Raw genomic sequence first — 14,975 nt, 5'->3', positions numbered from 1 at the left:
AAAAAAGTTAGGTATAGGGAAGAATTTCTGTACTCTGAAGGTGGCTGGACATGGAAGTAGCTTCCTAGTGAGGTGGTTGCTGTCCCAAACCTGTCGGTGTTCAGGAGTCATCTGGACAGTGCCCTCAATAACATGCTGTAACTTTTTTGATGAGCCCTGAGGTGATCAGGTGGTTGGACTCAATGATCTTCGTTCCCTGAAAAAAAATCCACAAGTTTTCTACCAATCAAAAGCAGTGCTATTAAGATTGAAACTCAGTACCAGAGTATGTTTTTAGTGACTGAAATCATGGTCAGGATTCAATTTGAAACTGTATTTAATTAAATCTTTAGAATCTTTTAAACAATAGTTTTTTTCAATATTGTACAGAGCATAGTAGACTGCTGTCATGTGAGGCTTTCAATATTAAAAATGCTTATTAATGTATCATGGATGCTTTGAAACGTGTTGTGATATGGTGTTATGTTTATTTGCCAAACCATTTATATATTTTTAATTCATTTGGGAATGCAGACTCAGAAGTGTACACTACCACTTGTGGAAAATGTAAACAGTTCAAAATGAAGTGGACTGTGTGTGACTCTGCTTTGGTAAATGGGGCACAGCAAGAGGTTGAGCAGACTGGGCTCTAGTTCTGTCTTGTAGCACTGAGGTTATCACGTGTGTTCTTCCATTTCACTGCTCTAATGTCTCTTGCACGTTTTAACAGTAATCTTTTGCCGTAGACTGGATGTAGCACAGTGAGAGCTTCTTGTCATCTGTCCCTATGCCCTGAGGCACCAAATTGCATGTGTCCAAGATGAAATAAAATGGTAGAGATTGTACACAGCTGTATGGAAAATAATTTCTTAGCAGTGCAAATGTAACAAATGCCATCTGAAATACAGTTTGTGTGTTTTTGAAAAAGATAATGTAAAGTAGAGATTTTTTAGTAATTTTCTTTGTTAAATAATAATAAGTTCAAGTGTGATGTTCTGTTCAACTTTGATTCTGTTAGAATTCCTTACCTGGCCTAATGCAAAAGAGTGTGGGTAAAGGAGAAAATATTATTTAATGTAGATACCTGCCCCCTAAATTTTCTATGTGATGTCCACTTCAGTTATCCCTGTGAATACTTTGAACCATCAGAAATTTCAAACTCAGAATTGTTATACTACTAGTCTGCATGAAACATCTGGTTCACAAATGTGTTACTTCCTAATAGTTATGACTTGAAAAACATCACTTTCCACAGCAGCTAAGTGTCAGTTATGGGTAGTTCTTGGGCACCAAGCACGTATGATGTGATTTTTGCATGGAAGCAAAAGGAAGACAGAAATGGGGCATACTTAAATATATGTAAATGTTTTAACTACACATAAATGTAACTTTCATATTTGTATTTCAGGAAAGCCAGGTGCCTCTGCTGAAACTCTTCTGGATGAGGAATGTATAAACACAGTGAATTACTCAAGCCAGTTACAAGACTCTGGATGTGATGTGTCTAATGACTACGCATTCGAGTCTTTACGAATAGCTTCTGATTTCCAAGACCTTGAGCATTCTGACGACACTTTTAAACATTGTTTGGAAATAATTCCCCCACTGAATCTTGGCTGTTCTAGCAAGGAGGAATCTTTGAGTGTCCCAGTGCAGTTTTTTCAACATCTGCTTGAAATAAGAAAACTGTCAGAAGGAGGAATGCTGCAAGCAGACTTCACAGAGCTTGAGAATGATTCTTTCACTGTATGCAATTCATTGTCTCAGCTGCTTGATGGGCTAACTGTTTTTTACAACAGTCCTAAGTTTCCAGTTTCAGGTTTTCTTACTGAAGCAGCTTGTGTTTTGATCAAATTAGTAGCTGACACTAAACTATCTAATCATGTTCTGAAGAAGTGTTTCAGGAAGCTTGAAGAATTTATGAAAAATTTAATTCAGATTATTTTAAGAAACAGCAGTGTCAATAGGGTAAGTTTTAAACGTCTTCCATCTTTTCTATACCACTTAAGTATTATTATTATTATTCATAATAATTATTAATACTCTTCTGGTTTTATACTTTTTAAAATACTATCTTGCTACATTTTGAAGAGTACTTCTTATGGGTTGTTTCTGTGGTTGTTTTTGTTGGTTTTTTTGTGGTATGGACGGTAAACACTGCAGAGCAGTTGGAAAATTTCTGCTTATGCATGCAGATTCTTCTGATCTATTCTCAAGTATAGGACTTTTAAACTGTTAAAAAGGCACATTAAAAGAAATTGGTAGAAGAAAAGAGACAAAAGCAGGTTGTTTGTCTTGCTGAGTATCTACTCAGAAAATACTCAGAAAATAACGACCGTATAATTTTTATTATTCTTCTTTTTAATGCACCTAGATAAAATGTTATTTTGCTTCAGATCACATCTGTAATTCTCTAGACATTTGCAGAGTTGGGTTTTAAAAGTAAATCAGAAAATGAGTAAAGAATGCAGGAGTGGCACATCCATGGCACATAAAGCAAGTAGGACTAAGTTGCATTTTGTCTGTATTCGTCACTTTTTATTGTTCTATGCATCTCCTTTTAGCTTCTCCTTCTGATCAAAAAATCCCTAGTTTTTCTTCACAGTACTTCTCCTGTATAAGTTTCACTGTCTGTCTTAAGATTTTATTTTTTTTACTTTGACTTTTAAACAGATGTGGTGGAATTGTTTAAGTGTTAAACATCTCACTGTAGTGTCTATATAAACATACCTACACTCTCATGATAATAGATGTAGTTTGTATTCATGGAACCTGAAGAATGCTGACTGGATCTTAAGTGTCTGCTGGAGGATGAGCTCTCAAGTTGCCTTGAGCAAAATGAGAGGTTAGACATATGCTGTGCCTGTAGATAGAAATGTGCATTTGTCATAATTTAGAATGAATCCCTGGGTCACTGTGTGTGTAACTCAGAATGTAAATATATATTAGAAAAAAACAAACAAACCCCAAAGCCCAAAAAAGAACAGCATTACCAAATTAAGGGGGGAGGGGGACATGGATGTGCCTGGATTTTGCTTAGAGGTAGAAAAAGTAAAGCTTTCTGAAATAAATGCGTTATATGGAAGTTTTCTAGGGCTAGAGTCTTATGTCTCTAACACAAGGATGCTTTATGTTTCAGTGTCACTGTAGTGTGATACTTATTTTTTTCATAGATATGTCCCTACTCTGTATCTTGAAAGGATGTCAGCATGCTTAATGTTTGTGATATCAAAAGTAGTCATGCAGGTGTGTCTCCTGATACCTGTTTGAGTGATCACAGGATGCAAAGAGAAGACATGAGTTCAGTGAGGCTTTCTTCATAGTTGATGTCCATTCTTTCCACTTGTTCCTTTCCTCCACTCAAACTGGAATTTTATAAATAATAGAAAATAAAGTTAATTTTAGGTGTCCAGCTGAGAGGCTCTCCAAACAGGGATTGCTTGTTGATTGGAGGAATCTAGGGAGAGAACAGAGCACAAAGAGAAGGTAAGGGAGAAATGTTACAGATTAAATGAGAGAAAATATCCTGATAGTTATGGAATGTTTCAAGTCTGCAAAGTGCAGGAAATCACAGCAAATCATTCAGGAAGAGTGGAATATGCCACATAATTTGCAAGCATGGCATCTTTTCTCTGAATATCTTCAATAAACAGATGGCTTTTTATGAGATGTTTTATATCTTGCTTCTACCGCAGTATTGACTGAACAGTCATTCATGTCAGCAGTCAATACTTCAATCAAACAGCTTTCAAAGTCTTGAAAAATTGTCTAGGACAGCTATTAAGGGATAATCCTGATAATTTCCAGATATCCAGGGTAAGGGGAAAATGTATGTGGTAACTGCAATGTTTATAAAGATTTTCTGAAAAAATATGTATATTTCCACAGTTTTGATTTGTTTAAAATGATCTAAAAATGGAGATAAACATGTAAATTTCAAATTAGTAGTGGAAGTTGTGCAAATAATTCTTCACATGCTGTGCAGCAGATACCTCCCAGAGACACTTCATGCTTCACTGTTAATCATCACTGTTTACTCAAGTGGTCGTTGAAATATCAAGATTATAGGTTTAAATAAAATTGCCATTAATTACAAGGCTGTCATCTGAAAAGAGTGGCAAGCTATGAATTTTGGTCCCGAGAGGAAGCTTAAATGCCTGCAGTATAGAAACATTAGGAACTGTGTTGAATCTAACCCTACTGGCTGTCAAAGAGCGTTTGTACAGCCAACCATCAGTGTAGCTGTAGATCTGATGCAACTTTCCCTTTGCTGTCCACACCTGTCAAACTGTTAGGATCTGTCGAGGAGGACAAAGAGCTGTAAGAAACACCTTCAAAAAGTGAGCAAAGAACCAAGTGACTGTGGATTACGCTGTATGCCTCATCTTCAGAAGCAATCTTGGTGTTTTGCAGGGTGAATTAAAGAACGTGAAAACCTTTGAGAATTGTAGGAAAGATAATTATTTCTACATTAGATGTAAAGAAAGAAAAAGAGCAGTAAGATTACTTGCTTTAACTACCAAGTCCCATTGTTTGGGAGGTTTCTAATTATAAAGCACTGGAAGTGCTTCAGGAGCCAGAAAGACATTTACCTAGAGCTTCTCTGCTTGGATTCAGTTGCATAAAGATGTGCACTTTAGATAGAATTTTTGACCTGAAACTATAGATTGGACACAAAGCAAAGAAAATACATCTGTCATTTAAGATAAAGAGGTAGAATAAAAGGAAATATTGCATAAAATATAAAACCATTTAAAATCAAAGAACTCCAGTTAACCTTTTAAATTTACCTTTTTTATTTTTCTTTTCTCCCTCCCTCTATGTACAACTGGCAAACAGTCTTTTCGCAAGGAGCCATCTGGAAGTATGTAGAAGGGGTCTTATTTCATTGCTGCTAAGGGTGAAGAATGAATGTGCTGAGGATAAATCATCTGTTAAAAGACCTATCTTTGCTTCTTCTGCCAGCATGGTCACACAACCCTGTCTTGCTGACACAGAAAAGCTTGTGAGCATCTTGTATCTAATTCTGGTACAGATGAGCTCTCACACTGTGAAATTTGTGACAGTCACTGCTATCTTTGGATCAAGCTCTTACTTATCACCTGTTTGTGAATTTTCAACGCTAAGACTCTTGGAGGTTCATGTGGATGTGTTGCTGCTGATGTGTTTGCGCAAATTGTTCATTCAGTTAAGAGTCACTCCTCTGTCAGCGGAGCCACTGTCCTATTTAGACAGATTCTTTGCAAGTCCTGCTTTGTTGCAAAGAGAGTAATGCTGTCCACTTCAAAGAAACCTCTGTTAGACTGGATTGTGTTTTGGGAGCCATCAGGTGTACTTTTCGAGTGTTCTGTTCTCAGTACCTGACAAAACAGACATCGTTGTTCTGTGATAGTTATGCTGTATAATCTTAGCCCCAGCGGAGTAGAAACTTTGCCTCTTCTGGTGAGATACAAAGCAAAAGGATGTTTCTTATGTTTAATCAGTCTGTTTGAGAATTGACAACAGCTATTTCACTCCCCTTTCTCAGAATCATACTAAATGAATGTACACCTTTCCTGCTTTTTTGTCCTTTTTCTGATCTGTCCAGCTCCAAGATGCATTACTTACTCTATTTTCCATGGTGCACTGGAGCTTAGGCTCCTGTCTCCTGTTGCAGGAAAGTGCAACAGTCAGGGGAACTGGGAATTCCAAACTCCTGCAGTGTTCAGAATGCCGTTTGTTTCATGTTTCTAGGGAAGGTTTCGCACAGCTCCTTGAAGTAGAGCATTTCTGAGAGGATGCTGAATTCCTTTTACTTGGAAAGCTTCCTGGAGCCTGTCTGCAAATCTGCTGTTGGGAATTTGAGCTGGCTCTAATTTCATAGCATATGGAATTAGCTTTAAAAGTCAAATCAATGTAACATAAGTTACTTTGTACATGTCTTACTTAGATCCTTTGTATATACAGCTGTGCAAATCATCAAACAAATTATTGGTAAGTGATTTAGAGTGTAGTTCAGTACTTTGGAGAGAACTTTTTTGTGTTGCTTCCTTCAGTTGAACTGTGTTCAACACTGTAGAGGCCATATTGTGCTTCAGAGTTATGCATTACAAAGGATTGATGTGATGTGATCCCTGGTGATGTCACACTAGTTTATCAGCATCTTGACAGGAGTTCACATCTCGGCAACCTTAGGTGTTGCTGATAGTGTAATTTGAAGTGTAGCTAATGCTGCGATTATGTGACAGAAGATCCTAACCTTCACCGTGGTTTCCTTTTGGAGAACTGTGCCCATTTGTTGGATCTCTTGTTTTAAGGACTGAATGAAGTCACTGAAATAGAAGACAAATTCTGCATTGCTTGAAGGATTCCAGACTACATTTGTGCTGTGTAGGATTCTCAAACTATACTATTTTGTGGTGCTTGGTTTCTGTTCAACAAATACTTCACCCATCTATCACCCCCACTCTTCTAATCTCTTTCAAACAAGGCCCAGAAAGAAAAGAGCCCCGTTTCAGTGAACCGTGATTGTTTGCTTCTTCTTTGCTCTATTTAACACATCAATACTGACAAAAGATGCTGTCAAGAGTCACGAATTGCCTGCACCATTTAACAAAATGAAAAATGTTATTTGCTGTTTCCTTCCATTTTCTTTTTTTTTTGTTGCCCTTGTACTTTGAGAATTGGCTACTCTAGATAGCTGTTTGAAGTTTTTGCGTTAAAGAATATCTGAATGGATGCTGAGAGATGAACAGTTTGTAGAAAATGTATCCTGTTTGAAACTTTGCTGCCCATTCTAATGTTCCTTGTTTATGTTCCATCTAAAAGTCTTCATGAACAATTTTGCAAAAGTTCAAATATTAGTAATAGTACGTTTAGTAGAAAAGCAAATGGAAGAATTCCTGGTAGTCGCTTCATGCTTTTGTAAGAAAGGAGTCACAAACATTGATGAAAATGCCAGGTTGGAAATGTAGTACAGCGAAAAGCAGAAAAAGGGAATCTTATGAGCAATTGTGTTATGAAATAAATGGAAGTTCGTTCATGCATTTGAAAAAGTACTGTGAACTAGAACCAGAGTTTCAAATCTTTTCTTATCTAGGATACAACTTGAATGATTCATTAATGACTGAAATTGCCCAGTAGAGAGTAATCATATAATTTTGATGGTTTAAATATATGGAGCTGTGGCTGGCAGTGAGTTCCCCCAGACAAGTATGGTTTGCAGCAGGTTCTATCAGCAACTGTCAGGACAGGACTTGACTCCTTGGTTCACAAAAACCTTGCCTGCTCAGGGGCAAGTAATAATTAAAAATAGTTTCTCATATCACCAGTGGCTCTCAAGTACGAAACTAGTGAGTTTCAGTTTTCTGAAATTGAGTTCAAAGGGGAGTATCATAGCTCTTGAGAAACTCTGTGTTTTGTTTGGCCAGAGAATTTCGCATATCTAGTGGAACAGCAGTTCATTTATATGAATATTAGAATGCGTAGCTGGAATTTTATGGTCTAATAAGAGTCAATGTTTGAATCACTTGATTGTTGAATTAAATTTTCAAAGCAATCTGTTGTCCTATGTGGAGAGCTATTTAAGTCAAATGGTAATCAGAGTCCATTGTCTTGTAAATCGCTACAGTCTAAAGCAATCACCAGATTGACTCATTTATTTCAGCAAAGTGGATCATAGGAGTAACTAAACAGGAATGAATGAAATAAAATTTTGTCTGCTTCTGAGACTTTTGTCCACCTTCTCAAACGTCCTCAGCTGATATACGCCATGAACTAAAGCTACAAGTTTTAAAGAGTAATGGGATGGAGTTAGCTGAATATTTTTTTTCTACCATTAGGACAAAAGCGTTTGTTTTTTTTTTTTTGATGGTGTCCAAAATGCCTGTATTGCTGTAAATTTGCATTGAAGTTTTGATCAGTTTTTTTTAAATGTTTGTATGTATTGAATAACAAGAACCATAGAATTTCTGTTCTTTTGCCTGTTTGCTTTTCTTGCTGCTTAAATTTGTCATGCTTCTCTAGGAAATACTTGTGTGCCCAAGTAGGATGTGTGTTTTTCTTGCAGTGGCAGGACAGAAATGAAGTAACCTCTGTAGAGTCTTTTCTCTAAAACCAGTTCCAAAAAGTATTCCTTATAACTTTCAGTGCTCAATTCAGCAGTGAAATCTGCAACTCTGAACAAGGTACCTGTTCTCTTCACACACTTCATGCTTGGTACTTTGCACTCCTAGTGGATTTTATGGTGTTCAAAGTTGCTGGCAAATTGTGAACAGAGAGGAGTGAGAGATTGAGAGAAACATCTGAAATCCATTTTCATTTCCAGAGATTGTCTGTGATTCTTAATCAACTAAATGAGACTTTGATTTGCATTCTTAAAATTCCTTAGGGGTAACCAGCTCACACTATAGTTTTTAAAGGTTAAAAATGAAACAATATTGATTTTATGTGGTTTTATCCAGTATCTATTTCTAAGCAGTCTTCAGATTAAAAAATTGAATCCATAGCTCTTCTCTTCTGGCTGAGCTCACTCTTGTTGCTTAGTGTCTTCTACATCTTTTAGCGTGGTGCAGGCACCCAGCATCAGCAGGCAGGTGGCAGTTCTGTACATTTACAAGCTTCTGACCATTGCTATCTAAGAAGAGAGGATCAAAAGGAGTATTAACTTGCATCTTGCAGACAAGGAAGACTTTGCATTTAGAGCTGCTTATAAATAATCAATAGATTACTCACACTAGTTATTTAAAGAAATGGGCAGCAGCAGTAGCAAACATTCACGTGAGCGGCTGCTCTGAGAATGTAGTTTAAGTTAAGAAAACGGAAACACTGTTTTCTTGTTGACAGTGTTTACTGCTCCCAGACTCTTGGATGATTTAGATGTGTTGATGTCTGCTTCATGAATCGCGGAAAAGGTGCAGACATTCAAATATTGACCCCTGCCAATGTAACATTGCTTAAAGTAGTGATGAAAACACAGGATCTAGCAGGATTGCAAGTGTATTAAGTATTTAGCTGGATTTCTTTGTAGATCAATTTCTTGTATGTAGTCTTCAGAGGTAGTCATAAATTGTTTGTGCACCCCAAAGTAATATGTCTTTTCTCTAAAAGCGATGGGGCTGAGGTGCTGTAAGCAAGATGGAAATGAGTAGTACCATGTTGTAGTAGAATAAGAATTAAATTTGACTGTGATTTACAATCCTGAATTCTTTTAAGATTATCTAGTTCATGCTTTGATTTTTGGGATGCTTTTTTTTTTCTTTAAAACAACAACTCAAGATTACCACACTACAACCAAGAAAAAAACACACAAATCCACAACAGAGTTTATTATATTTATTTTATCTGATCAACAAGATGTGTTTGTCTTAAATTTTCTTGAGTTAGATTGAGTTACTTTCAAAATTGGAAAGAAAAAACTTTATCCCATTAAACTGAAAAAAGTAAAAATGTAAGTTTAGAGTAAAAGACTTCAAGATGGTGTTATTGTGATGTAGAATTTCTAATATAGCACAGTCTGTAACTGAGAGTGAAAGTTAGAGAGGAAGCTATTGGGTATCAGTTTGTCTCAATAGCATACAAAGCTCTATGTCACGCTGTCCATCAAAAAGTTTTTCAGCTAAAGCTCAGCAAAACAGTACAGAGGTACTGCAATATAAGCAAAAGAAACTTGCAGCAAGGAAGTTGGTTGATTGTCTTAGCAGAGAAAATAAAATTTTAGAAAAAGTTTTAGAAGCATGAACAAGATTATAAAGGAATAAGTGCAGAGCAAAGGGTTCACAGCAAAGCTTACAGAGCCAATAACATAACAAATTCCTAGGTTTGGAAAACAGGAGAAATAGCACAGTGTAAGCAGGGGAGTAGATGAATGACAACGACCAAATTAACGAAAGAAACAACATGACAGTAACATAAGGAATACTAATGCTCTCTGTAAATAGGTGATTACTTTCAGTTGACCTTGATGATTTAGGCGTGAAAGGATGGATTAAACAAAGTGCAAAAATAATGTAAATTCAAAGGCAAAAATACAGCTTTGCTTTTAGTACCCCATAATTTGAGGATACCTGTTTAATTGTTTGCCTTTGTCTTAAGTTGCCACATATGCCAGTTGCTTGGAAGAAGAGTGCTGTTAATTAGCATGAAAACTGTAAACAGCTGAAAAAGAAACTAAGGTTCAATTTTCGTAGTCACAAGACTTACTGAAACATGCAATTCAGGAAGGAATTATTTAGCTTCCATGAGAACTAACAATTTTGAAACTCACGTTTTGAAATTGAAAGAATTAAAATCTAACATACTCTAAACATAGTTGATGTGTAAAGATTTTTATCCCAGTTTTCTGGGGAGGCAAGTTTGAGCGCTATTTGTCATGTTGATCATTCTTACTTACTAATAACTTATGAAAATTATAGCCTCTTTGAAATTGCATGGAAAGAGCAGTGGAAAGTCAAAAAATACGTTACGGTAGGTTTTAAAATTGGCAGGTTGCAGGAGAGACTAAATCAATAGGCTTGAGGCAAGCAGGACATTGATACTGTATATTCATTTTGGTAACACACATCCTTCCCAACCACTGGGAAAGGTTGCTGAAGAGAGTAGGAGCTGGAGTGTGGAATGAGGGTTAGGGGCAAAGAGTCTGCCATACTCCATTGTTTTCTTGTTTCTGGTATGTTTTTTGTTGATTTGTTTATTTATTTATTTGCTATCTGGTTTTCTGACTACTTCTGATAAATCCTGAACAGCGCAGGTTTTATTTCATCTATACCAACTCAAGGGATTAAAAGATTTCTATTGGTTTTTTTAATGTTTGGTTGATAGATTTGAGAGCTGAGGAAGTGCTTTATTTTTAATGAAACTACATATTATTTGAACTATTATCAGTTTGAGTGTTTCTGGAGTTTAATTAGCAATGTATGAACATCGCTTTGAAGGATGAAGTCTTGCTTTTCTTCTGTATTTATGAATTTCTTCCTAATCTAATGTAAATTTGGTGTGTTTTTAATGTATACAGCCTCTGAGGGTTTTTTTAATTCTTTGCTTTCTCCTTTTTTTTTTTTTAATGTACTAAGATACACCAAAATGTAACATTGAATCTGTGCTCTTTAATAAATCACTAGCAGGCGGGATTTTTCAGAGACATCAATACTCATATCTCATAAGTTCCGTAAGTACCATCATTATAAAATCCCTATGTACTTAATTTAGTAGAGGCATAGGCTTTAAATGTGAAGATTTCCTATCACCTATTCCTACGTAATTCCTACTAGAAAATGGTAACTCTTGCCAAAGTAGAAAGAGTATAGACTTTTTTTTTTTTTGGAAAGATTCTCTTTTGAGAGTGTTCTTTGGGAAGAGTAGCATTGAAAAGTACGTTATCAGACCTAAAGCAGACTGTGTTATTTGATTTCTGTCTCTGAATTGTGGCTGAATCAATGAGTTTTGCCTGTCTAAGAAGCATGGAGTACTGAATAACGTCTAATGAAAGCTCATTAGTTTGTGAAGGTGTCTTCAGATCACATTTTATCTTTTCATTCCTTTACTTGGTCTCATTTTGCTTTTTTTTTTTTTTCTAGTGATAGCTGCAGGTATTTTTTTTTTTATGGAACATTTAATTTTAACATTTTAGTCTTGCAGATTTTCAAAGCAAATATGTACACAACTTCTGAATTTTCTTTAATATCAGGATTTATTATTTATCTGTGTCAGCATGAAGGTTTGATGCTGATCAGAAAAACTTCACTGTCTTTTATAATTTTCTTGCATTTATTTGGAGATTACGCCTAAAGGAGGTGATTAATAGCAAAGATTCACTAAAGTTTGATTGTTAAGATTGTGAACAGGAGATTGTCTCAGAATGGGCAAATGATAGCCAAGCCAATTGGTTGTATTAGGCTGGTAAATAGGCATTACATCAACTATTGACCATTGTGGAAGTAATTGGGAAGCTTCTGATTAACTATTTCTACAGTAAAATCGGGAAACGGGTGAGAGGAGGAAGGTGCTGGATTGCTTTAGCAGAGTGTGACCATACTGACCCTTAGTCATGGAAAAATTAAAGCAGAGTGATTGTATTTTATTACTTTCCTCAGGGATGTGTACTCTTGGTAGAATTGAAGGCTAAATAACTTACAGGATATACATATGAAATCTCTATATATTCAGGTAGTACATGAACTTGAAAAAAACTTGAAATGTGAATTGTGATATCCTTGAGATTATAGCTCTGTGGAGAAGGGATCTTGAACAATAGAGAATTGGGAACCAGTACTAGTTTCACATTGGAGTGAGTGTAGTCTCAACACCATAAATTGCTGGGATACAATTGAAAGATCTGTGGTATAAATATGCCTGAAGATACTGAGTCAGTGTTGTGGGTGCTTCTTTGCTTCGATAGGCTTATAAAAGTCAAAAGTGTATTGTCTAGGACTAATAGCTATGTAAGTGTCTAGTAAGGTGTTATTAAAGTTGTAACTCTTAGAAACCTTAGCTAATAAATGTTAGTTAATCCATTTAAGATGTGAAAATAAGTAAATAAATCTGTAAATTGTATTCTTCTCGAACCATGAGCATTTCAATGCATCCTAAATACCATCACATTGCTTTAAAGACTGATTGATTTCATGCTTGTATAAGAATTGCTTTTTAAATAAAATGAAGGATATCATTAGCAGTGTTTTTGTTGGCAGTAACAGTATTTTAATAGAAACTGGAATCAGTTGACTTGGCAGGTAAAGTGTTGAAACAAGGCAAAAATGTAAATATGGATTCATTGATGTTGAAATATCCAATTCCCTACTCAAGCAGGCTCAGTCAGGGCAGGTTGTCAGAGGCTGTGTTCAGTCATGCATTGAATATCCCCAAGGATGGAGACTCCACAATATCCCTGGGCAAACTCTATCACTGATTACTCTCAGAACAAACTTTTTTTTTTAAAATCATTTTTAAATAGAAATTCCTGTTTTGTCTGTTGCTTCTTGTCATTTCACCAGGTACCACTGAAAAGAGTCGGGCTATGCCTTCTTTACTTTTCCCCATCAGATATATACATTGATAAGATCCCTCCAAGCCTTTTCTTCTAAAGATGAGTAGTTGAAGCTCTCTCATCAGCTTCTTGTGTTTCATACATTCTAATTCCTTCATCATCATCTTTGTTGGTTTCACTCCAGCACCTTTCCTTCTTCTCTGCTGGAGAACCCAGAACTGAACCTCAACACTCTAAATGCCTTTCACCAGTGGTGAACAGAGGGTGAAGATCACCTCCTTCAATCTGCTGGCAGTGCTTCTGCTCTTGCAGACTGGGATGGTGTTGGCTTACATCATAAAGGACATGTTGCTAGCTTTTTCAACTTGTTGGTCACCAGGAGGCCCACCACTCTTTCTGCTTTTGTATTGTCTTCAAACTTGCTGTGGGTGCAGTCTGTCCTATCATAACAGAAATTAGTTGTGAAGATGTTAAACAGCTCTGGTGCCAACAGTAAGCCCTGAGTGAGTGGCCTCTGTCAGGATGTTGTACCTCAGACCACAGTTCCCCAGGTGTGTGGCAGATTGGGCAGTTATTAATCCCTCACAGTGTCCACTTACTCAATATTTCATACATCATATTTCAAAACTCTGTTGAAATGGATTTTGTGGGAGACAGTGTTGGAAGTCTTACTGTATCAAGGTAGAAGGGTCACCGTTCTCCCTGCACCCATTCAGCTAGACATCTAATCCTAGAAGGCTATCGAGTTGCCTAAGCATTCTCCTTTGTAAGTCCACACTGACTCATCATTACCTTCCTGATTGTCATCTGTTTGGAAATGCTTTCCAGGAAGATTTATCCCATTCAGACTTGTTAAGTGATGGTTTAATTGAGAATGTGAATATTTATGGAATCATAGAATCACCAAGGTTGGAAAAGACCTCAGAGGAGACCTCAGAGGTCATCTAGTCCACTTGTCCACCTACTGCAGTATTTCCCCTCTAAACCATGTCCTTTTGTTTGACATCTAAATGTTTCTTTCCTGGACAGCCCATTCCAGTGCCTGACCACTCTTTTTAGAAAATAATTTTTTCTAAATATCCAACCTGAACCTCCCCATGAACTCACAGCCAAACAAAATGGACAAAAAACAGCAGTTAGTCTAAGTACAGATAAGCATTAACCTGGCTAGAGGAATTAACTACTTGCAGTAGTGCTTTTGAGTGGTTAAGACAAGGTCAGAGTACTGTTTTGTCAGTCAAGAATATCCATCCGCAGTGTGTTAGCTGTTTCAATATATACTGTATAAAGTTTTATATTCATTATATTTAATGTATTTTTCTTTGAATTCTTACATTAGAAAAAAATATTCTAGCAGTGTTATATGAAATGTTGCTGTCTAGAACAGTATGTTACGTAAATCACAGCATTATATAATGACTGTACATTGCATTTATGGAAACTAAGAAAATAAATAAAAATTATTTTAAATTGAAAGGAATAGCAATCATAATTCTCATTTAAGTTCACATAACTCCTTTTGTGGTTCAAGAGACATGCCTAAGTAGCAGCCAGTTAAACAAGAAATTGCAAATGAATTGTTTAAACTTGAAAGTCCAGTGCATCTTCCATCAGTTTGCATTTAATCAAGTTTATTCTTGATAACTCTATTGACTGAAACATCCAATGTAGCTCTTAGCTTGCTTATTTCAAATTATTTGTTTGTTCATTTGTCTACCTGTGACAAAATCAGTCCCTGTGCAGAGTGGTCACTCATTTGCTGTGACAGCAGGAAGAGCACGATGACTGCTAATGCCCAAGAGCTGCCCTGCAGAGTTTGCACCCTTGGAGAGATGTCTTTATATGGTGCAGTGCTAAATTTAAAAGAGCACGTGATTTCTGGGTAAAGGATGTAGGTTTTCATAATGTATATGAGAATGTATATCTCCTATATGCTGTGTTTGCCTTAATTGCCTACATAAATTATAAGAAAAATGAGTTTGACTTCATTCTTAAAAAAATTGACGTGTAAGTTTTGTTTCTGTTTAAGGGATTA

The 14,975-nt window shown here is 36.2% G+C and overlaps 1 protein-coding gene and 1 long non-coding RNA gene across 3 annotated transcripts in view; one reads left to right on the top strand and one right to left on the bottom strand.

Moving 5' to 3' along the window:
- The window catches only part of MEI4 (meiotic double-stranded break formation protein 4), a 75,322-nt gene that overhangs the window by 21,781 nt on the left and 38,566 nt on the right, over nucleotides 1-14,975 (top strand). For both annotated transcript variants that reach the window (XM_031552561.1, XM_031552560.1), the window contains exon 3: nucleotides 1,388-1,947. In XM_031552561.1, coding sequence (XP_031408421.1) covers nucleotides 1,388-1,947 — 560 coding nt within the window. The remainder of the gene's footprint in view (nucleotides 1-1,387; nucleotides 1,948-14,975) is intronic.
- On the bottom strand, nucleotides 20-9,275 carry LOC109366220. Its single transcript, XR_002112402.2, has 3 exons — nucleotides 5,587-9,275; nucleotides 3,242-3,344; nucleotides 20-196 (listed from the first exon to the last, which is right to left on the bottom strand). It is a non-coding gene; the product is annotated as an uncharacterized LOC109366220 (long non-coding RNA).

This window comes from Meleagris gallopavo, chromosome 2 (assembly GCF_000146605.3).
Source record: "Meleagris gallopavo isolate NT-WF06-2002-E0010 breed Aviagen turkey brand Nicholas breeding stock chromosome 2, Turkey_5.1, whole genome shotgun sequence".
NCBI lineage: Eukaryota > Metazoa > Chordata > Aves > Galliformes > Phasianidae > Meleagris > Meleagris gallopavo.
This window is presented reverse-complemented; position numbering and strand designations above follow the sequence as displayed.